General features: G+C 44.8%; 1 protein-coding gene across 2 annotated transcripts in view; it reads left to right on the forward strand.

Moving 5' to 3' along the window:
- PLPPR4 (phospholipid phosphatase related 4) overlaps positions 1-24,371 on the forward strand; it is a 153,965-nt gene that overhangs the window by 104,691 nt on the left and 24,903 nt on the right. For both annotated transcript variants that reach the window (XM_040406798.1, XM_040406799.1), the window contains exon 3: positions 11,904-12,033. In XM_040406798.1, coding sequence (XP_040262732.1) covers positions 11,904-12,033 — 130 coding nt within the window. The remainder of the gene's footprint in view (positions 1-11,903; positions 12,034-24,371) is intronic.

Genomic DNA, 24,371 nt, shown 5'->3' on the forward strand with positions numbered 1-24,371 from the left:
GAGGGTGCATATATTTGTTAAAAATGTGAGCAAATTGCCCATTTGGATTTGCACATCGAGTAACTAACCGGGCGAGTTTCAACACTGAGAAGCGTTGACAATTTGAAAAAGAGTTTGCTGCTCACTGAGCAAGCACTCTATGGGGCAGATGTGGGGGAGGGTGGTAGCGAGGAGGCTCAGGAAAGTGAGGTACCTAGCTGGGTAACAGTTAGAAATCGGGGTAGAGGGAAGGGTGCCAGGGAGGTTAGCCCTGATCTGACACACCCCAACAAGTTGGCAAATAAGGTGGAGATGTCAGTTCAGGGAGAACACTGCTGTAGCCAGACCCTTCCTCTGCCAGTCATGGGAATGTCAGCTCCAGTAAGCAGGGGACCAGGAGAGCAGGCCAGGCCAGACAGGTGCTGGTAGTGGGAGACTCAATTATTATGGGTACAGATAGGGCGATCTGTAACAAAGACCAGGATCGTCAAACGGTGTGTTGTGTTCCTGGCGCTCGAGTTCGACACATCGTGGATCAGGTTGAAAGATTACTGGGAGGGGCTGGAGAAGATCCAGCCGTCATGTCATGTCATATCAGAACCAATGATAAAGTTAGAGGTAGTTGGAGCATCCTTAAAATGATTTTAGGGATTTAGGTCAAAAGCTTAGGGCAAGGACCTCAAAGGTAGTGATTTCCGAAATACTACTTGTACCACGAGCCACACAAAAAAGGCAGTGGGAGATTAGGGAGGTTAACAAGTGGCTCAAGAACTAGTGTAGGAAGAAGGGGTTTGGGTTACTGGAGAACTGGGCCAACTTCTCTGTCGGCTACAGGCTCTATCGTAGGGATGGGCTGCACCTCAATGGGGAAGGGGCAGCTGTGTTGGAGGAGAAGATGGCTAGAATGTTGGAGGAGTATTTAAACTAGGGGGGAGGGTAATTACATTATAGGATGGGAAGATAATGCAGATAGAGACCGGAGTCAAGGTAATGGAACTGGGGGAGGAATGGAAGGAGGGACTAGAACAGTTCAGAAGGACAGGTATAGAATAAAAAATATACATTAACCTCTTAATTGTATGTATACTAATGCCAGAAGCCTGACTAATAAAACTGGTGAACTGGAATTAGTGATGTGTGAGGAGGACTATGACATAGTGGGAATAACTGAGACATGGCTGGATGATAGCTATGACTGGGAAGTTAGCATACAGGGTTACAGTCTGTTTAGAAAGGATCGCCAAAACTGGAGAAGAGAAGGGGTCTGCCTTTATGTAAAGTCCTGTCTAAAGCCCACAGTCCGAGAAGATATAAGTGAGGGACATGAACATGTAGAGTCACTGTGGGTAGAAATACATGGAGACAAAAACAGTAATAAAATATTAATAGGAGTTTATTATAAACCACCTAAAAGTCCACAGAATATCTACTATTAAACGAGATAAACGAGGCAGCAGATCATAGTGAGGTGGTTATTATGGGGGACTTCAACTACCCAGATATAGACTGGGAAACTGAAACCTGTAAATCTCATAAAGGAAACAGGTTCTTGGCAATAACCAAAGACAATTACCTTTCCCAACTGGTTAAGGACCCGACTAGAGGGACGGAAATAGTGGACTTAGTATTAACCAATAGACCTGACAGAACAACAGATGTGCAGGTCGGGGGACACCTGGGAAATATTGACCATAAAGTAATAACCTTCCAATTGTCATTCAAAAGAGTGTTTCTTCAGGGAGGATCAAAAATACCAAACTTCAAAAAAGCTAAATTTAGCTAACTAAGAGAGGCCATAGGCCTAACTAACTGGGATAAAGTCCTCAAAAATATAAATACAGCCACAAAATGGGATATTTTTAAAAGCATCCTAAAATCTAATTGTGAGAGGTACATACCTTATAAGAATAAAAGATTAAGGAAAAAGAAAAAAACAATGTGGATAAATAGAAATGTAAAGAAAGAAGGAAATGACAAAAATAAAGCATTTAAATCACTAAAACAGGAGGGTAGCAAGGAAGCACTGAAAAACTATAAGGAAAAAAATATAATATGTAAAAAACAAATAAAAACAGCCAAACTAGAGACCGAGAGATTAATTGCCAAAGAGAGCAAAACTAACCCTAAAATGTTCTTCAGTTATATAAATGGTAAAAAGTATAAATCTGAAGGTGTCGGCCCTTTACAGAGTAATAAGGGGGGAGTTGTAGAGAGCAATGAAGAGAAAGCAAAGCTATTAAATATTTTTTTCTCCACTGTATTCACAAAGGAAAATAAACTGTCAGATGAAATGCAGAATGTAAAAGTTAATTCCCCATTAAAATTGCCTTGTCTGACCCAGGAAGAAGTATAGCGGTGTCTTATAAAGATTAAAATAGATAAATCGTCAGGACCGGATGGCATATACCCCTGTATCCTAAGAGAAATAAGTAATGTCATAGCCAGACCCTTATTTCTGATATTTAAGGACTCTATACTGACAGGGAATGTCCCACAGGATTGGCGCATGGTAAATGTGGTGACAATATTCTAAAAGGGTCCAAAAACAGAGCCCGGAAACTATAGGCCGGTAAGTTTAACATCCGTCGTGGGTAAACTGTTTGAAGGTTTTCTAAGAGATGCTATCTTAGAGTACCTCAATGAAAATAAGCAAATAACACCATATCAGCATGACTTCATGAGGGATCGGTCATGTCAAACTAATTTAATCAGTTTCTATGAGGAGGTAAGTTCTAGACTTGACAGCGGCAAATCAGTGGATGTTGTATATATGGACTTCTCCAAAGCATTTGACACTGTCCCACATAAAAGGTTAGTATATAAAATGAGAATGCTTGGACTGGAAGAAAATGTCTGTATGTGGGTAAGTAACTGGCTCAGTGATAGAAAACAGAGGGTGGTTATTAACGGTACACACTCAGATTGGGTCACTGTCACTAGTGGGGTACCTCAGGGGTCAGTATTGGGCCCTATTCGCTTCAATATATTTATTAATGATCTTGTAGAAGGCTTGCACAGTAAAATATAAATTTTTGCAGATAACACTAAACTGTGTAAAGTAATTGACACGGAAGAGGACAGTATACTACTACAGAGGGATCTGGATAGATTGGATGCTTGGGCAGAGAAGTGGCAGATGAGGTTTAACACTGACAAATATAAGGTTATGCACATGAGAAGGAATAATGCAAGTCACCAGTACATACTAAATGGTAAAACACTAGGTAACACTGACATGGAAAAGGACCTGGGAATTTTGGTGAACAGCAAACTAAGCTGTAGAAACCAGTGTCAGGCAGCTGCTGCCAAGGCCAATAAGATAAAGAGTTGCATCAAAATGGGCATAGATGCCCGTGATGAGAACATAGTGCTACCATTCTACAAATCATTAGTCAGACCACATATGGAGTACTGCGTACAGTTCTGGGCTCCTGTGAACAAGGCAGACACAGCAGAGCTGGAGAGGGTCCAGAGGAGGGCAACTAAAGAAATAACTGGAATGGATGGACTACAGTACCCTGAAAGATGATCAAAATTGGGGTTATTTACTTTAGAAACAAGGTGACTGAGGGGAGATCTAATTACTATGTATAAATATATCAGGGGTCAGTACAGAGATCTATCCCATCAGCTATTTATCCCCAGGACTGTGACTGTGACGAGGGGACATCCTCTGCGTCTGGAGGAAAGAAGGTTTGTACACAGACATAGAAGAGGATTCTTTACGGTAAGAGCAGTGAGACTATGGAGCTCTCTGCCTGAGGAGGTGGTGATGGTGAATTCACTAAAAGAGTTCAAGACGGGCCTGGATGTATTTCTGGACCGTAATAATATTACAGGCTATAGCTACTAGAGAGGGGTCGTTGATCCAGGGAGTTATTCTGATATTGGAGTCGGGAAGGAATTTTTTTCCCCCCTAAAGTGGGGAAAATTAGCTTCTACCTCACAGTTAATTTTTTTTTGCCTTCCTCTGGATCAACTTGCAGGATAACAGGTTGAATTGGATGGACAGATGTCTTTTTTTGGCCTTAAAAGCTATGTTACTATCTGTGGCAAGAATTGCTGTTCACAGACGCTCTCCCTACAATCGGAATGAGCTTGAGCTATTTTGCAAATAAGAATGGGCAAAAATTTCAGCTTCTAGATGTGTAAAGCTGGTAGATACATACCCCAAAAGACCTGCAGCTATAATTGCAGTGAAAGGCGGTACTACAAAGTACTGACTCAGAGGGGCTGAATACAAATGCACACCACACTTTTCACATTTTTATTTGTTAAAAATGTTTAAAAAAATGTATCACTTACTTTGCACTTTACACATACTTGCTTCTTTGTTTAAGTTTGTGGGTGTAAAGTGAAAAAATGTGGGAAAAGTTCAAGGAGTATGAATACTTTTTTAAGGTGCTGTACTGTACGTGCCGCAGATCATCCCTTCTGTCTGGGCAACCTACTACGATCATACGTCCCCATTCAGATTCACTGTTGGTCGGCATTGTGGTTACATGGTAATGCGCTGGTGTGACGCATAAATGATGGATCATCCTAAAAATAAGAGTTTTGCTCATTTGTGGGGTAATTGGCTGCACCTCAGAGAGTAGGCCTTAAAGGCTATGGACACCTTTGGGTCCAACTATTTTTTATTATCACCCTCTACTCATTTTGGGCAAGAAATCATTTTTTTTTTTTCTTTTTAATTGGTGTATAGTAAAACTTTTTATCATTTTTCCCCTACAGCTTTTACTTCCAGCATTTGTGCAGGCTGTTGCTTTCACTTAGTGAATCGGTCAGAAAGCTCCTCTTGTGGATCCATCTGTAGCCCTTATCTTTAGTTTTCTAACAGCTCATAAAAACTCATTATATCTAAATTCTTAACATTTAGAATTTAGGTTAAAGTGATCCTGTCACCATGAAAATGCAGTGCACTCTATAGGCAGCATGTCACACAGTAGTAAAAGCTGAGCAGATTCATGTATAGTTTTGTTGGTAAAGATTCTGTAAAGCTTGTCATATCTCAGTTATTTCTGATTTCAGTTGTACACAGGGGAGGTGTTATTGGTTATTGATAGTATTCTCTGCGTAAGTGTGTATATAGATATAGCTATCAGTCACTGATAGTTGTACATGGGGAAGTGTTATCAGTGACTGATAGTATTCTCTGTGTAAGTGTGTATACAGAGATAGCTGTCAGTCACTGATAGCTGTGCACAGGGGAGGTGTTATCAGTGATTGATAGTATTCTCTTTGAATGTGTGTATGCATGGATAGCTGTCAGTCACTGATAGCTTAATATAGATCGGTCTTATCAGTGATTGATAGCATCCTCTGATAGATAGCTGTCAATCATGGGGGGGGGGGTGAGAATTAAATTCAAAAGGAGCAGAGGTTTGACTGTATAAAATACAAAACTATATATCAATCTGCTCTGCTCTTCCTGCTCTATAATATGCTGCCTGAGTGCACTGCATTTTCTGGTGACAGGTTTTCTTTGAATAAATGTCTATGACCTGCCAGGAGATCAGTAATAAGAGCTACAGATCAGGCTTAAAGACGACCTCTCCCCTCTCTTAACTTGTCTGTTTTAGTAGCTATTTGCATTTCCCATCGTATAACAATTCGGGTAAATAATTTGTTATGACTCTGTGTTGTGCTGTTTTTCTCTTGTTCCTGCAAGAAGTTTATGGGTAAAGGTACAGATGGGTGTTACCAGCTGGGGGGGCTGTTTCTGAACATTCTAACACTTGTGGCACTGATTGGACAGCGCTAGACTGTGCAGGGACACATCCTCAACTGGTAACACACATCTGTACCTTCATCCATAAACTTCTAGAAAAAATAGAAGAAGAATGACAAAACATAGAATCATAAGAAGAAATGCTCCAGAATTATTATTTCATGTGCAATATAATTATATCATAAAACAGATGTCAGGAGTGGTGACATGTCCTGTTTAAAGAGCAGCTCTCTGACAGATTCACTGGGAACAGTTCCCAGGGCCATCCACCCAGCCCTGCCCCAGAAGTGGAAGAGATTGAGTGCACCGATGCCCAACCACTTATGTTTCAAGATGAGTACATGGGAGGACCATCGCAGCACGTCTCGGATGATGACAAAACACAGGTGCCAACTGCTGGGGCTTTCGAAAGTGTGCAGACCGACAAGGAGGGCAGGGGTGAAGACTGGGTGGAAGATGATGTGGAGGACAATGAGGTCCTCCACCCCACATGGAATCAGGGTCATGCGAGTGACCTGTGTAGTTCGGAGGAAGAGGCGGTGGTCGCATAGAGCCACCAGCACAGCCGAAGAGGGAGCAGGGTGCAAAAGCGGAGCGGCCGTCCCCTAGACAGTACGCCTGCTACTGCCCACCGCAGCAAGGGACCGAGCACACCAAAGCCAGCTCCAAGGAGTTCCCTGGCGTGGCAGTTGTTCAGACAATGTGCTGACGACAAGACACGAGTGGTTTGCACGCTGTGCAATCAGAGCCTGAAGCGAGGCATAAACGTTCTCAACCTGAGCACAACCTGCATGACCAGGCATCTAAGTGCAAAGCACGAGCTGCAGTAGAGTAGACACCTCAAAAACCAAGAAAGGTCTCTGGCTCCTCCTGTTTCCTCTTCTGCTGCAGTCTCAGCCTCTTCACCCACCTCTGGAGTGACAGTGCCACCTGCCACCCCGCAAACAGAGGATCTGCCAGCAACACCGCCATCTGGGTCACCAAGCATCTCCACAATGTCCCACGGAAGCGTTTAGCTCTCCATCTCCCAAACACTGGAGCGGAAGAGGAAGTACCCCCTACCCACCCGCGATCCCTGGCCCTTAATGCCAGGATTTCAAAATTACTGGCCTTCGAAATGCTGTCATTCCGTCTGGTGGAGACGGAGAGTTTTAAAAGCCTTATGGCGGTGACTGTCCCACAGTACGTCGTGCCCAGTCGCCACTATTTTCCAGGTGTGCCATCCCTTCCCTGCACAACCAAGTGGGGGGCAAAATCAGGTGTGCATGCGCAACGCCATCTGTGGCAAGGTGCACCTAACTACGGATACGTGGACCAGTAAGCACGGTCAGGGACGTTATATCTCCACTGGGTAAATGCAGTGGCGGCTGGGCCTGAGGCGGATAGCAGTTTGCCGTATGTCCTTCCACCATCGAGGATTGCAGGGCGTTTCAGTTTGCCTCCTGTTGCTTCTTCCTCCTACTCCCCTTCCTCATCCTCTACCAGCTCCTCCTCCGGTCAGCGTAACACCTTCACCACCAACTTTAGCACAGCCAGGGGTAAACGATTGCATGCAGTTTTAAAACTTATCTGTTTGAGGAACAAGCCCCACACCGCGCAGGAGCTGTGGACAGGCCTTGAACAACAGACCGATGAGTGGTTGGTGCCAGTCAGCCTCAAGCCCAGCCTGGTGGTGTGCGATAATGGGCGAAATCTCGTAGCAGCTCCCTTGCCTGGCACATGTGCTGAATTTGGTGGTGCAGAGATTCCTTAAAAATTACCCCAATATATCAGAGCTGCTGCATAGAGTGCAGGCCGTCTGTGCGCGCTTTCGGTGTTCTCACCCTGCTGCTCGCCTGTCAGCGCTGCAGCGTAACTTTGGCCTTCCCGCTCACCGCCTCATATGCGACGTGCCCACAAGGTGGAACTCCACCTTGCACATGCTGGCAGACTGTGCGAGCAGTGGAGTTTCAGCTGCAGCACGCACTGGTGAGTTACTCTGCGGAACAGCACCACTTCACCACCAATGACTGGGCCTCCATGCGAGACCTGTGTTCCTTGTTGCGCTGTTTCGAGTACTCCACCAACACGGCCAGTGCTGATAACGCCATTCTCAGCGTTACTATCCCACTTCTATGCCTCCTTGAAAAAACGCTGCTGGCGATGATGGAAGAGGATGTGGCACAGGAGGAGGAGAAGAGGGATCATTTCATAGGGTTTCCGGCCAGTCATTCGCAAGTGGCTCCAAGGGTGGGTTCCTGCACCCACAAACGCCAGGTACAGAATTGTCCAGCCAGGGCACAGTTCTGGAGGATGAGGAGGTGGAGGATGAGGAGGAGGAGATGGAGGAGGAGGAACCATGTTCACAGCAGGGTGGCACCCAGACCAGCTCATGGCCATCACTGGTGTGTGGCTGTGGGGATACAGAGGACACAGACAATACACCTCCCACAGAGGACAGTTTTTCGTTGCCTCTGGGCAGCCTGGCACACATGAGCGATTACATGCTGCAGTGTCTCCGCAACGACCGCCAAGTTGCCCACATTCTAACTTGTGCTGATTACTGGGTGGCCACGCTGCTAGATCCCCGTTACAAGGACAACGTACCGTCCTTAATTCCCTCACTGGAGTGTGATCGTAAGATGCGCAAGTAAAAGCGCATGCTGGTAGACGCGCTGCTGGTGGCATTCCCACCTGACAGCGGGGGCACAGTGGAAGCACAAGGTGAAGGCAGAGAAGGAGGAAGAGGTCGCCAACACAGCTGGCGCACCGCCACCACCTCAGAAGGCAGGGTTAGCATGGCCAAAATGTGGAAATGCTTTGTCAGCACGCCACAACAACCAGCACCACCAGCTGATATGGAACGTCTTAGCAGGAGGCAGCATTTCACCAACATGGTGGAGCAGTAAGTGTGCACACGCCTGCACGTACTAAATGATGGGTCTGCCCTCTTCAACTTCTGGGTCTCCAAATTGGGCACATGGCCTGAACTTGCCCTTTATGCCTTGGAGGTGCTGGCCTGCCGTGCAGCCAGTGTATTATCTGAACGTGTGTTTAGCACAGCAGGGGGCGTCATCACAGACAAGCCTGTCCACAGCCAATGTGGACAAGCTCACGTTCATTAAAATGAACCAGGCATGGATCACACAGGACTTGTCCGTACCTTGTGCAGAATAGACATGTATGCCGGCCTTAACCAGCCATTGTTATACTACAGCTCAATTGCTCATTCTTGTATTTTGGATATTTCACACTCTTTTGGAGTGTACCCTAATAAAAATAAAAATAAAATTTAAACCAAAAACCAGTGTTGGCTACCTCGTCCTCCTACACCGTCGCTTCCACCTACACCAATAAGTCCACCGCCTCCTCAAACTCCTACTCCATATGGACCCCCAGCTCATAAATCAAGTTTTTTATTTTTATTTGTACGTATTTTATTTTATGTAATTTCACTAATTTGTCTGTTACATTTTAGGGTGAAATTGACCAATTTTTGGGTGTGATATACCACTGCTCTACCTAGTAGACAAGTAAAAAAAATTCACTAATTTGTCTGCTACATTTTCGGGTATAATTCACCAATTTTTGGGTGTGATATACCACTGCTATACCTAGTAGACAGGTAAAAAAAAAAACTAATTTGTCTGTTACATTTTCGGGTGAAATTCACTAATTTTTGTGTGTGATATACCACTGCTCTACCTAGTAGACAGGTAACATATCACTAATTTGTCTGTTACATATTTGGGTGAAATTCACCAATTTTTGGGTGTGATATACCACTGCTATACCTAGTAGACAGGTAAAAAAAATGTACTAATCTGTCTGTTACATTTTCAGGTGAAATTCACAAATTTTTGGGTGTGATATACCACTGCTATACCTAGTAGACAGGAAAAAAAAAATCATTAATTTGTCTATTACATATTCCGGTGAAATTCACAAATTTTTGGGTGCGATATACCCCTGCTCTACCTAGTAGACAGGTAACATTTCACTAATTTGTCTGTTACATATTCGGGTGAAATTCACCCATTTTTGGGTGGGATATACCCCGGCTGTACCTAGTACACAGGTAAAAACATTTCACTAATTTGTCTGTTACATTTTGGGGTGAAATTCACAAATTTTTGGGTGTGATATACCACTGCTATACCTAGTAGACAGGTAAAAAGAAAAACTCACTAATTTGTCTGTTACATTCTTGGGTGTCATTTGACCATTTTTGCCGTGATTAAACCCCTGCTCTGCATAGGTGACAGGGAATTAAATTTCAAAAATTCTTCTTTAATTGATGCTCGCCACCTCTTTTCATTCAATGCTTAAACTTTAATAACTTGTCCCACATTTGCGCTTCAATAATTTGTCCCACTTTTCCGCTCGATCATATTTAATTTTAAAAAATTAACCTCCCTTGGATGTGGTCTCTCTTTCTCACGCTCCTTCTCCGGTGTGGAACCCTGATTCGCCGATAACCGTGATAAACATGGTAGGCTCAGAAAAGATCATCAAAAGTTGATAGAGAAGATATCCAAATGGATCGTGGACGTCAGGTTGACGTGCGATCAGGCAGAAGTTAATTAGAGTCAACACAGCGGCAGCAGGGCCTATAATTTTTTATTAATCATTCCAATAACAGGGCATCTCAAATGGATCGTGGACGTCACGGTGACGTGTGACATGGTGGGGTAGTATGTGTGCACACGCCTACACTAACTGACTGATGGGTCTCTAAATTGGGCACATGGCCTGATCTTACCCTTTATGCCTTGGAGGTGCTGGCCTGCCCTGCAGGTAGTGTATTGTATGAACGTGTGTTTAGCATGACTGGAGGGGGTTATCACAGGATATATTTCCCAATGTTTTGGGATGTACCCTAATTTAAAAAAATATAAATAAATATAAAACCAAAAAGCAGTGTAGGCTACCTCCTCCACCGCCACTTCCACCTACACCGCCACATCCACCGCCTCCTCAACCTTCTACTCCATATGGATCTCTTCCTACTAGATCAAGATTATTATTTTTTATTTTTACGTATTTTATGTTATTTAAAGTCATTTCCCTATCCATGCTCTTAACCACATTTTTATGCCATTTGCAGCCCTCTAGCCCTTTCCATTACATTTTTACAGCCATTTTAGTGCTCAAAAGTTCGGGTCCCTATTGACTTCAATGGGGTTCGGGGTCAAGTTCGGGTCCCGAACTCGAACTTTTTTGTGAAGTTCGGCCGAACCCGTCGAACCCGAACATCCAGGTGTCCGCTCAACTCTAGTTGTCTTGCTTCCTATACTGATGATCTGACTTCGAAAACCGGACAACCCCTTAAAGTCACAATTATAGACACATACAATCTAACTAAACTAGTAACACACAAATACGGAACATTTAGTGGTGGTAATTGCTGATAACCCTTCTACAAGATCATTAATAAATATATTGAAGAGAATAGGGCCCAATACTGACCCCTGTGGTACCCGACTAGTGACAGTGACCCCTCCAATACTGACCCCTTTGGTACCCGACTAGTGACAGTGACCCCTCCAATACTGACCCCTGTGTTACCCCACTAGTGACCCCTCCAATACTGACCCCTGTGGTACCCCACTAGTGACCACTCCAATACTGACCCCTGTGGTACTCCATTAGTGACAGTGACCCAATCTGAGTGTGTACCGTTAATAACCACCCTCTGTTTTCTATCACTGAGACAGTTACTTACCCACATGCAGACATTTTCTCCCAGTCCAAGCATTCTCATTTTATATACTAACTTTTCATGCAGTACAGTGTCAAATGCTTTGGAGAACCCAAGATATACGACATCCATTGACTCACCCCGGTCAAGGCTAGAACTTACCTTCTCATAGAAACTGATTAGATTAGTTGAAAAAGAGTAATCCGTCATAAAGCCATGCTGATACAACATTATACGCTTCTGCTTGTGTTTGTCTATGACTGTGATTTAGCCAACAACCAGACCACATTTTAGTACTAATCACTGCAGAAATATCTCTTCCTTGTGAATACAAACAAAAGCTTCTACATCCGTGCAAGGTAACCCAGAACGTTCCATTAATTTACCACTATGGAGATGCATGTTGACATGAGCAGATGATGAAATCAAATTTGTACATATACTATGAAGGCAAGCAAGTAAGAAACATTTCCCTTTTACTCATTATTCTATTTTATGTATTTTGTTTCTTAGATAATGGTGGGTGAAGGTGTTCTGTATTGTTGTCTGTCTAAGAGGAAAAATGGGATCGGAGCAGAAGCGAACATTAATGCTGGCGGATGCAACTTCAACTCGTTTCTAAGAAGAGCAGTCAGGTTTATAGGTATGATTCAATATAATAAATTATTATCTAAAGTCGGTCTATTGGCAGTTTGATCACTCTAAAATGTGGACATCACTAGGCAGAGCCTGGAAGAGCAATACAAATGTACCTTTTTTTGAGCTTTGTTCATCAGGAGTGGTGTGAATATGAAGTTTAATTCTGCCAGGTTCTGCTCTTCAAGTGCCCAAAGCGGTGCTTCACTGGAATGGCTTTCTGCATTGAGCTGCTTCACCTCTCTGCTCTGGGTGGTGGAATGATTTCCTGGTTGGACGCTACAGCTGTCAAAAGAGCAGATGAAAGTAGATGTGAAGCAACTCAATGCCGTAAGCACTTCACAGTAAAGCTCCACCTCCTGGGCACTTGAGAGAACAGCACCCTACAGAAAAAATAACTTTGTGTTTGTACCACTCCTGATGATAAAAGTTCCACAAATGGTACGTTTGGCCTGCCCTTGCTAGTCCCTAACTAGTGCTGTCATCAGCATAACAGTCAAAACTGCTGACAGATTCTCATATGTCTGTCCTGCATCATCACTCTACAAATAAAGGGTTTCACTGGTATTTTGAGAAAATCCCAGTATTAGTGATAATAGCAAATTAATAAAAGTTAATAACAAATAGCACAGCTCCCACACTGACAGCTTTATAGTTTCACATCAGTTTTGGTGTGCTAAGTTGGAGCTATAACTTCTGTTATGGGCTAGAAGTTGACTACTACAATCATGTGTGGAGTTACCACTATGGCCCAGTAAACAAAGAATTGGAGAAGACACAGGACCATCAGTACAGGAGTGCTAGGGGGATTTGAGAGGTAAGTGTGCTTAGTTGCTATTCTATTTTCCAGAAGGTTAAAAAAACGCTTCAACTAGTGAGAGTCAACCTATAAAGCCCATACCAACATAATGTTGTCTCTAATTTATCTAAGGGGATGACAAGGCTCAATGTTTATTAGTTTGACTTTCTTTACTGTATTTATTCACATTGTTCACATTGTGCCAACTTATTCTGCAGTTCTGTGCTCAGATCGTCACCGTTCACTTCATTTTATGACATGGGCATGGTACAATTTTATAGAAATTAAATTACCTGTCAGCATGTTTCTTGTAGCATAGGAGGAATCCCATGCAAACATGGGAAGAACATACAAACTCCTTGCAAACCCCAGTGCTGCAAGTCATTAGTGCCACTGAGCCATAATGCTGCCCATGGCCATACAATTAAAGATAAAGAGATAAAAATGCATTTTGGGGAATAAAATATATACTTCATACCTAAAGCTTGATGTGAAGATATCCTAAAGCTGGCCATTCAAATTAGATGTATCTCAGCTGAACACACCGCATGGAGGCTACCTACAGATGGCAGATGTTGAAGGTAATAAGGATCAGCAAAGTTGCATTTGAACTGCTTAGAGGAGTGTAGAAACAGCTTCCCCTCTTCCCATTGAGGATACACGCTTTCTTGTCCAAGTAGGCATGTGCATAAGGGGACTGAGAGTAATATCAGTTTGCCAAATGAGTTCAGCCGACAATTATCTTATGTGGCCTGCCTGAAGGCCCCTATACACATTATACATTCATGTGTAGTGAAGTGAGAAATTTACAGCCCTTTTTGGCCATGTATTAGTGGCAAAAATATATATATTATTTGCAGTTCAGCGGTGCAGTTACTGTATATGTTCTAAAGCCTTTTGTGGCGTGTATAAGTGGAAAATAGTAAGGGTCTATTTGCCTTTCAGCGGTGCAGTTATATGTTCTAAAGCAATTTTTGGCATGTATTAGTGGCAAAAAATATATATAATATTTGCCGTTCTGCGGTGCAGTTACTGTATATGTTCTAAAGCCTTTTGTGGTGTGTATAAGTGAAAAAAGTAAGGGCCTATATGCCGTTCAGCAAAATAATAATATTAGCAAAGACAGGTGCACTCTGCGGTCTTTCTAAACCCTCAAACTGATGTTAAAATTGAGAGATTAGCCAACATATCCTACTGTGGAGGACATGTCTGAGCCTGAGCACTGCACCAAGGTTTCTCAAGTAGCTTGGGTCCTAACACTCACTTACCTGTGCCGTATGGGCAATACCAGGGGCCAATGGGAGAATTACAGGAGCGTAAGGGTCCGACTCACAGACAACTCACCAGTTACCTCCAGCATGTAACCATGCTAGCAATGGGAGGAGGGAGGAGTCTGCGAGTCCCACTCAAGACTGGCTGATAAGGCCCAGGCCTTGAAGGTGCACCTAAATGTAGCCTGTAGATGGAAAACAGGCTCATTTAAATTGGAGTTTATACACCTCTCTATATACAAACAAAAAAATGCAGTGGTGTTACACAGGCAGGAAGTGCTCAAACCCATATGCAGTTATGCACATATATACAGGGGAGCAAATCCTGCACTTGTGGCCCGTTGCTAATGGTGATCCCCAGCAAAAATGCATACAGTCGAGGATGCCCGCAGCGGACCACAAGTCCTACAATAAACATCCTACACAAGATGTGATATTGGTTATCACATCCACATAATTGCTATCTTGTGTAGGATGTTTATTGTGAGACTTGTGGTCCACTGCGGGCATCCTCCACTGTATGCATTTTTGCTGGGGATCGCCATTAGCAACGGGCCACAAGTGCAGGATTTGCTCCCCTGTATATACATGCACAACTGCATATGGGTTTGAACACTTCCTGCCTTTGTAACACCACGCCATTTTTTTATTTGTTCCTATTTGCCGTTCAGCGGTGCAGTTATATGTTCTAAAGCTCTTTTTGTCGTGTATTAGTGGCAAAAAAATATATATTATTTGCCGTTCAGCGGTGCAGTTATATGTTCTAAAGCCTTTTTTGCGTGTATTAGTGGCAAAAACATATATATTATTTGCCGTTCAGCGGTGCAGTAAAATGTTCTAAAGCCCTTTTTGGGGTGTATTAGTGGCACAAAAAAAGTATTTGCCGTTGTGTGGTGAAGTGATAAAATTGTGGGTCAGAAGGATCCGTTTGGCTCAGTTTCGCGAGCAGTGTTTTGGTGTCCGCATCCAAAGGGGAATGGAGACGGAACAGAGGCAAACTGATGCATTCTGAGCAGATCCTTTTCCATTCAGAATGCATTAGGGCAAAACTGATCCATTTTGGACCGCTTGTGAGAGCCCTGAATGGATCTTACAAACAGAAAGACAAAACACCAGTGTGGAAGTAGCCTTATTTGCCGTTCAGCGGTGCAGTTATATGTTTTAAAGCCCTTTTTGGCGTGTATTAGTGGCAAAAAAATATATATTGTTTGCCGTTCAGCAGTGCAGTTAGATATTCCAAAGCATTTTTTGGCGTGCATGAGTGGAAAAAAGTAAGGGCCTACTTGCCATTCAGCGGTGCAGTTATATGTTCTAAAGCCTTTTGTGGCGTGTATAAGTGGAAAAAAGTAAGGGCCTATTTGCAGTTCAGCAGTGCAGTTATATGTTCTAAAGCCTTTTTTGTCATCTGTATTGATACTGCCACCACCCTATATAACACCACAATACAGTTGCCCAAGTACAGCTCTGGACATTGTTGCCCCCCTCACACACAACAAAACCCGAAAAATCAACAGACAACCGTAGCTCACCAACCTGACCAAAAAACTCGGACAAGCTTCCAGGGCTACTGAGCGGTGATGGAAGAAATGACACTGTAAGGATCACTTCACCGCATACAAGTAATAGCTCCTCATTTTCAATTCCTCACTCGCTGATGCAAAACAGACCTACTTCTCATCTCTCATATCTTCCCTGTCCCACAGCCCTAAACAACTTTTTAACACTTTTAACTCCCTTCTCTGTCCCCCAGGGCCTCCACCATGTCATCATCTCAGCTGAGGACTTTGCCACATACTTCAAACAAAAGATAGTCAACATCAGAGAAAGCTTCGGTGCACAGTCCCCACAGAGCCTCTACACAACTTCTCGGTCCTCTTCTCCCAAACCCCGCTTCTCCACCATTACAGAAGAAAAACTCTCAACTCTACTCTACAGATCACATCTCACCACCTGTGCACTTGACCCAATCCCATACCACCTCATCCCTAACCTCACCACAGTGTTTATCCCAGCTCTAACTCATATCTTCAACCTATCACTAACCTCTGGTGTCTTCCCCTCTGGTTTTAAACATGCTACCATTACACCTATCCTCAAAAAGCCTTCACTTGACCCATCATCTTTGTCCAGTTATCACTTCTTTCATATGCCTCAAAGCTACTCCAGCAACATGTCCATTCTGAACTATCCTTTCCTCTCCTCCTGCTCCCTCTTTGACTGGCTACAATCTGGCTTCTGACCCACCACTCAACTGAGACTGCCCTCAACAAAGTCACCAATGACCTACTAACAGACAAAACCAAAAAACATTACTCTGTCCTCCTTCTCCTTGACCTGTCCTCTGCCTTTGACACTGTCAACCACTCCCTTCTGTTACAAACTCTCTCATCTCTTGGCATCACTGACCTGGCCCTCTCCTGGATCACATCATACCTTATAGAGCAGACATTTAGCATCTCCCACTCTCAGACCACCTCCTCATCTCATTCCCTCTCTTTTGGTGTCCCGCAAGGCTCTGTCCTAGGACTGCTCTTCTCTATCTACACTTTCAGCCTGGGACAGCTCATAGAGTCCCATGGCTTTTAAGTATCACTTTTATGCTGATGACACACAAATTTACCTCTTTGGTCCAGACATCACCACCTTACTATCCAGAATCCCACAATTCCTATCTTCCATATCCTCCTTCTTCTCCTCTCACTTTCTAAAACTTAACATGTATAAAACAGAATTCATCATATTTCCCCCATCTTGCTCAACCCCCCCAACAGACCTATCTATCACGATCAATGGCTGTACACTCTCCCCAATCAACCAAGTCCGCTGCCCTGGAGTGACCTTGGATTCTGGCATCTCCTTCCGACCGCACATCCAAGCCCTTTCCACCACCTGTTGCCTCCAACTCAAAAACATCTCCCGCATCCGCGCTCTTCTTAACTTTGAGTCTGCGAAAATGCTTGTACATGCCCTCATCATCTCCCACCTAGACTACTGTAACATCCTTCTCTGTTGCCTTCCATCTAGCACTCTTGCACCCCTCCAATCTATCCTCAACTCTGCTGCTCGACTAATCCACCTCTCACCCTGTTACTCCTCTGCCTCTCCCCACTGACAATCCCTTCACTGACAATCCCTTCACTGGCTCCCCATTGCCCGGCGAATTCACTTCAAAATACTAACAAATACAGATAAGGAACTGCTCCGTGTCCTTCATCAAAAAATCGAATCCTGGCTTTCTCCGTGACAACTCAAAATCGGAACAATGGTGACCAACAATGGGAAGCACATGGTGTCTGCGCTGCATCAAGGAGGGCTGAGCCATGCGCCCTGAATGGCACACGTGTAAAATCTGGTTGTCAAGTGGTTCCTGAAGTCTTCCACCCATCTGCAATACATCCTAAAAATGGCCAGGACACTTTGCATTCACTTCAGCCACTCGTACACCGCAAAGCACACCATCCTTGAGCTGCAGCTGCAGAACGACATCCCCCAACATAGGCAGATATGCAACGTTTCCACCCATTGGAATTCCACCCTCCACACGTTGGACCCACTATACGAACAGAGAAAGGCCATAAACAATTTCTTGATGATCCAAGCGAACAGGAGTACTCCCCTGTGTAACATCGATGTCAGCCAGTGGCAGCTCATGCGTGATACCTGCCGTTTGCTCAGGAGGAGGCCACGTTATTTGTCAGTCGCCTGGACAATGGGATGAACAATGTCATTACACTGCTTCATGTCCTGGAACAGATGCTGGTAAATCTGGCTGGTCAGGGGACTGGAGACGTGGCGCCTAGATCTCACGGCCACTTCAGAACTGTGGGGGCTGAACTGGTGGAGGAGGAGGACATTGGAGCACAAGAAATGTGTAGCGAAATGGGTGGTTTTTATACACAGGTGAAAGAAGAGGAGGAGCAGGAGCAGCCAGAGGATCTACAGGGTGATGGGGAAGAAAAAGCAGAGGACGGAGACACACCGTGGCAGTATGCAGTGGAGATTAAGGCACGGAGTCCTTCCAAGTCACTTGCAAAGATGGCCCGATGCTTGCTCCCTTGCTTGCGTAGTGACAGCCTAATTGTTGCCATTTGGCAAAGGGATGACTTCTGGCTCTCCACCTTGTTAGACCCTTGCTACCGGTCCAAAATGGGGGCCTTTTTTACACCCACTGAGAGGGAGGACAAACTGAACTACTATAGAAACATCCTATGTAGTCAGTTGGCCTCTGCCTATCTGCGCCATCCTCCATTTTCTCTGACCGGGGGGGCCCTCTGCACTCACGTTCCTCTGCCATGGCTGCTGTGGCAGGGTGGGGGGTAGGAGCAGTTCCAGCTGTATCAGCAGCAACTTGAGTCTAGAGTCGCTGATGAGCAGCTTTCTTTACCCGCCCAGTGAAGAATCTACTCACCAGCAGCAGCTTGACCTGGAGCAGGACCTGAACCAGCAGGTGGTGGCATACTTAGACAGCACCCTGCCACCCACAGTGAAGATCTGCTGGAATACTGGGCATCCAAACTGGATTTGTAGCCGCAACTGGCAGAGTTTTCCGAGGAAAAGCTGTCCTGTCCGGTCAGTAATGTGGCATCAGAGCGGGTGTTTAGTGCCACTGGGGCCATAGTTGCCCCAAGAAGAACTCGCCTGTCCACCCAAAATGTGGAGAGACTAACCTTTGCCAAGATGTATCAGGCGTCGATTAGCCAGGATTTCCACCCTGATGCATCAGACAAGATCATCCATGGTGCCACACCAACACTTTGACAAAAGAGACCGGTTTATTTTGGCTACCTGCCTCAGCTACTATTTGGATGCTGCCACCCGCCTGATGCCACAGATCTTATACAAAGTGCTCCTTCCTTCACCCACCATCTTCAGCTGGTACTGGTATTGCCACCCACCTCCCCACTCTTTCACCGGGTCACTCTGTGGTCTCCTGATGCTGCTGCCACCTCCACACTATGTCACCTTGCCACTCTGTGGTCTCCTGATGCTGCTGCCACCTCCACACTATGTCACCTTGCCTTTCTGTGGTCTCTTGATGCTGCTGCCACCTCCACTCTATGTCACCTTGCCACTCTGTGGTCTCCTGATGCTGCTGCCACCTCCACACTATGTCACCTTACCACTCTGTGGTATCCTCATGCTGCTGCCACCTCAACACTATGTCCCCTTCCCACTCTGTGGTCTCCTGATACTGCTGCCACCTCAACACTATGTCACCATGCCAATCTGTGGTCTCCCAATGCTGCTGCCACCTCACTTCTATGTCACCTTGCCACTCTGTGGTCTCCTGATGCTGCTGCCACCTCCACACTATGTCACCTTGCCACTCTGTGGCCTCATGACACTGCTGTTGCCACCTCTACACTGTCATTTTGGCACCCTGTGGCCTCCTCCTGATGCTGCTGCCGCCACCTCCACACTTTGTCCTTGTGCCACTCTGTGGTCTCCTCATGCTTCTGCTGCTGCCACCTCCACACTGTCATTGTGCCACCCTGTGGCCTCCTCCTGATGCGGCTGCTGCCGCCACCTCCACCCTCTGTCATTGTGCCACTCTGTGGTCTCCTCATGCTGCTGCTGCTGCCACCTCCACTCTTTCATTGTGCCACCCTGTGGCCTCCTCCTGATGCTCCTGTCGCCACCTCCACACTCTGTCATTGTGCCACTTTGTGGCCTCCTGATGCTGCTACTGCTACCTCCACACTGTCATTGTGCCACCCTGTGGCCTCCTCCTGATGCTGCTGCCACCACCTCCACACTTTGTCAATGTGCCACCCTGTGGCCTCCTGATGATTCTGCTGCCACCTTCACACTCTGTTATTGTGCCATCCTTTGTCCTCCTCATGATGCTATTGCTGCCACCTCCACACTCTGTCATTGCGCCACTCTGTGGTCTCATCATGCTGCTGCTGCCACTTCCACACTGTCATTGTGCCACCTTGTGGCCTCCTCCTGATGCTGCTGCTGCCACCACCTCCACACTCTGTCATTGTGCCACTCGTGGCCTCCTGATGCTCCCGCCACCTCCACACTGTTATGGTGCCACCCTGTGGCCTCCTCCTTATGCTGCTGCTGCCGCCACCTCCACTATCTGTCATTGTGCCACTCTGTGGTCTCCTCATGCTGCTGGTGCTGATGCCACCTCCACACTGTCATTTTGCCACCCTGTGGCCTCCTCCTTATGCTGCTGCTGCCACCTCCACACTGTCATTGTGCCACTCTGTGGCCTCCTCCTGATGCGGCTGCCACCTCCAGACTCTGTCATTGGGCCACTCTGTGGACTTCTTATGCTGTTCCCACCCTCCCCACTTCATGACTGGGCCACTATTTTTGCATTTCGGCCTGGCTGACATAATCATTTATTTGACCCTTCTTCTGATCTGTTAGAAGGAAGGAAAAATGAGACATACAACAAATCCTGTCTAAGTAACAGCTGACATGGTCCCTATTTTGCATCAGAATTGGCTTTTGATTTTGTAGCCAAAAGCAGGAGTGGGTACAAAACACAGAAGACATGAAAATAGTCATGTGTCATCTCTGTTTTGGATCCATTCCTGTGTTTTTTGGCTTTAGCAATACTGATGGATTACTGACCAAATGCTGACTGAGTGAAGGCGGATGCTCCACAGACAGGATCCGTTTTTTGTGGGTTATTGTTCTGATGGATCAGAGGAAGGGCAAAATAATCAGTAACGTCAACACAAACTCACTGCTGACACCTTCTTCACTCTGTCGGCGGGGGCTCTACTTGTATAAGCGTTTAATAGAACAGGTTCTGTAGACATCTACGTGGAATCAGATGTCGACGGTGTAAAAGGAGTGCGCTTCTTCTTGACGCTAACATAGTAAGGCTGAGTTGACACTTGAGTTATTTGATCAGGTTTGCCCCATGACTACCCAAATAAGTGAAGTGTACAGTGATTCTAAGAGCAATGCCTGTCACCCACATGTCATACTGACTCACAGTATTGTTTTACTACCACAGCAGACTCCCTATGCGTGTTACTGCAAGGCACAGTGTTCTACATCACTATAAAGGCTCTCTGCAGCCAGGAAATAGCCTTTTTTTTAACGCAATTCACCATGAATAAATTTGTATCAAACCAAAAAATTCTGCGAACCGGCCAAATCGAATTTTGAAGAAATTTGCTCATCTCTAATTGTCATCTCCTACAGTATTTCCTTTTGAGTATGTACTGTAGCCTGTCTATGCATGGTTCTGTCAGATCCACCTGCACTTTAAAGGGAACCTGTCACCTCCAAAAACCATCCCAAGCCGCCAGCATTACCTGACAGTAGCCAGCAGCGTGCTTCCGACGATAATTTTCTTCCTGAAGGCTGATGCGGCTAAAGCTCAGAAAACAATCTTTTATCCCCTGCCAGCGCGCTTCTCTAGTCATGCTTGAAGTCAAGGGGGCAGTGGTCTCCTTGCTTGAAGTCAAGATAACCACGTCCCCTTCCCTGCACCTTCGCTGTGACTGACAGCGCTTATGCAGAGAGTTCGGCAAAGCCAGCCGAACTGACGTCACAGCAAAGGGGCAGGGAAGGGGGCGTGGTTATCTTGACTTGAAGCAAGGAGGCCACTGCCCCCTTGACTTCAAGCATGACTAGAGAAGCGCGATGGTAGGGGATAAAAGAACGTTTTCTGAGCTTTAGCCGCATCAGCCTTCAGGAAGAAAATTATTGTTGGAAACACGCTGCTGGCTACTGTCAGGTACTGCTGGTGGCTTGCGATTGTTTTTGGAGGTGACAGATTCCCTTTAAAACATTGCTTATCCTTGGTGTCGCAGATCTCTGGTATTCGCTGTCCTTGAAGTAAAATGTCAATGTGTGATTATTAGTGAGACAACAGAACTTTTAATTTGCCGGTCATTTCATCACTTCCACACAAAGTAACTAACAACCTGAATGCTTGTGGTTTTATAACATTTCGGAACAGAAGTAGGAGGAATGAACCATACTTTCAGAAATGCTGCTAGTAGTGCAATGCCTTCAGTATCACAGCAGTTTTTCAATTATATTGTTCCCTTGTGAAGTGTGGTTTTACTGTATACAAGTCAAGACATAAGTGCTGACCTAGTTTTTTCCTCACGTATAAGTTTTAAGGGTTTTCACATGCCAGATATAAACAATTATTAAAAGAAAAAAAAACAATACACTGCATGTCCGCAGTGCGCAAAATGGAGTTAACAAATGACTTAGACTTGGCAAGACATGATTGAACAGCACTTAAGAAAATTGGGGTGCATTATTAATACCATTTTTATTAATATTATTATGATGCGCTCTTTAAATTTCTACAGTACATATCCCATTGGTTCCTTAAAAGGGTTGTCCGGGTTCACAGCTGAACCCGGACATACCCATAATTTCACTCAGGCAGCCCCTCTGATGTTGGCATTGGAGCATCTCATGCTCTGATGGGCGTGCTTTAGCGTTGCCCTAGCCGTTTTACTAGCTAGGGCAGCGCTAAAGCCCGCCCATTACTGCCGTTGACATCACCGGGCTTTCTTGCAGCCCCATGGAGAGCACTGTTCTACCGGAACTACTGAAAATGCCTTTGCCCTGCGTGATTTAGCGCAGGGCAAAGGAGAGCATCGGAGCATGAACTGTTCCGATGCTCAAGTCAGGGGGGCTGCCGGGGGGAAAATGGAGGTTTGTCCAGGTTCAGCTCTGAACCTGGACAACCCCTTTAATTGCCATTTGATCAGCTGTACAAAATGTGTTATGTTATAGTTCCTTACCAAAAGAAGTGATTTTGCAATTGTATTTATGCTCCTTAGATGCTTTTTATGGTGGAACTTCTCAACAGCTTTATGCTACTCTCACTAAGGGCAGTATAGAGTAGTAACAGACATGCTGATTTTAGCACCCTGTCACTCATGAGCTAATATTAAGAGTCATGGGTAATCACGAGCTTCCACTTTTCCACCCATCCACTTATGATTTCACAGTTTTCTCCTAGTCAGAAACTAAGGAGTAAATCATCAGCAGGTAAGTGGAGACAGTAGAAGCTCATGATTAACCATAACTCTTCTCAGGTAGCCTGCGACCATATGGGTTACAATGATCGTGCAGCAAAATCTCACCGACCACTTAAAAGGTTTTTTTGAGATTCTGATATGGGATGACCTATCCTTGTGCAGCACGGTGGCTCACTGGTTAGCACTGAGGTCCTAGGTTGGAATCCAACCAAGGACAACATCTGTTTGGAGTTTATATTTTCTCCCTGTGCTTGCATGACGGAATATGTCAGCGCTATATAAGTGAGTGACATAAATAAAAACATCACTTTCTTCAGTCACATGGCCTGCAATACCAAGGACAGTGTTGTGCTTGATAATCTGCGAGGAGGCTACAGCGATCATCAGAGCACTGTGGCCTCCTCAAATAACTGGTCAGCAGAGGTGTCGGACCCCCTCCGATCCGATATTGATGACCTACTGTATATTCAGGATAGGGCATCAGAATCTTGGAAACCCCCTTTAATATTACCGTAGTTTATGAATGACAGACCACAGAAATAAACATTTCTGTAACTATTTTGTGCAGCATAAAGTTGATGACGTGTTCCCTTTAAGCTTGCAAAGCCACTTTCAGAACCATGCATAAAGTTAATTTATAACTTTAATGTTCAGCTTTCTCTTCCTCTCTCCAAGCAAGCAAGTCCAAACACAATCCGAAGCCACAGTCACCAAACACAAATTATTTTCTGTCTACATTTGTCTATTTTTAAATGCCGTTTAATTAAATAAATATAAGATGATGTGAGCACAGTAAATGATGTAGAATCCATGTCACAGAGGTAAGTAACTCTAGCTGATAAAGGTGTAAACATAGTAGAAAAAATGCAGAAAGCAATATGCACGTGAAGCGTATAGGTTGAATTGCATGTCTACCTTGGTTAAATAACATTATTGCAAAGGTCAAACCAAGGTTTCCCAATTGCCTTGTATTCAAAAAAACATCTAAGTTCAAAGTGTGAACGCTATTCCAGTTTAGCAATCGGGGAAATCTTAGGGTAAAACCACATGGTCCGGTTTCTGCATGCAGTTTTGGAAGCCATAACCAGTAGTGTTGAGCGCGAATATTCGAATAACGAATTTTTATCTCAAATATCGCAACTTCGAGATTTCGCGAATATTTGAATATAGTTCTATATATTCGCGAAATCGAATATTCATTTTTTTTTATTTTTTTTTTTTCATCTGAAAATATATGATTCCTCCCTGCTTCTTGCTTTTGGGTCAATGAGCCATTGGTCCACAAGCAATTGAA

This window comes from Bufo bufo, chromosome 9 (genome assembly GCF_905171765.1).
Source record: "Bufo bufo chromosome 9, aBufBuf1.1, whole genome shotgun sequence".
Taxonomy (NCBI): domain Eukaryota; kingdom Metazoa; phylum Chordata; class Amphibia; order Anura; family Bufonidae; genus Bufo; species Bufo bufo.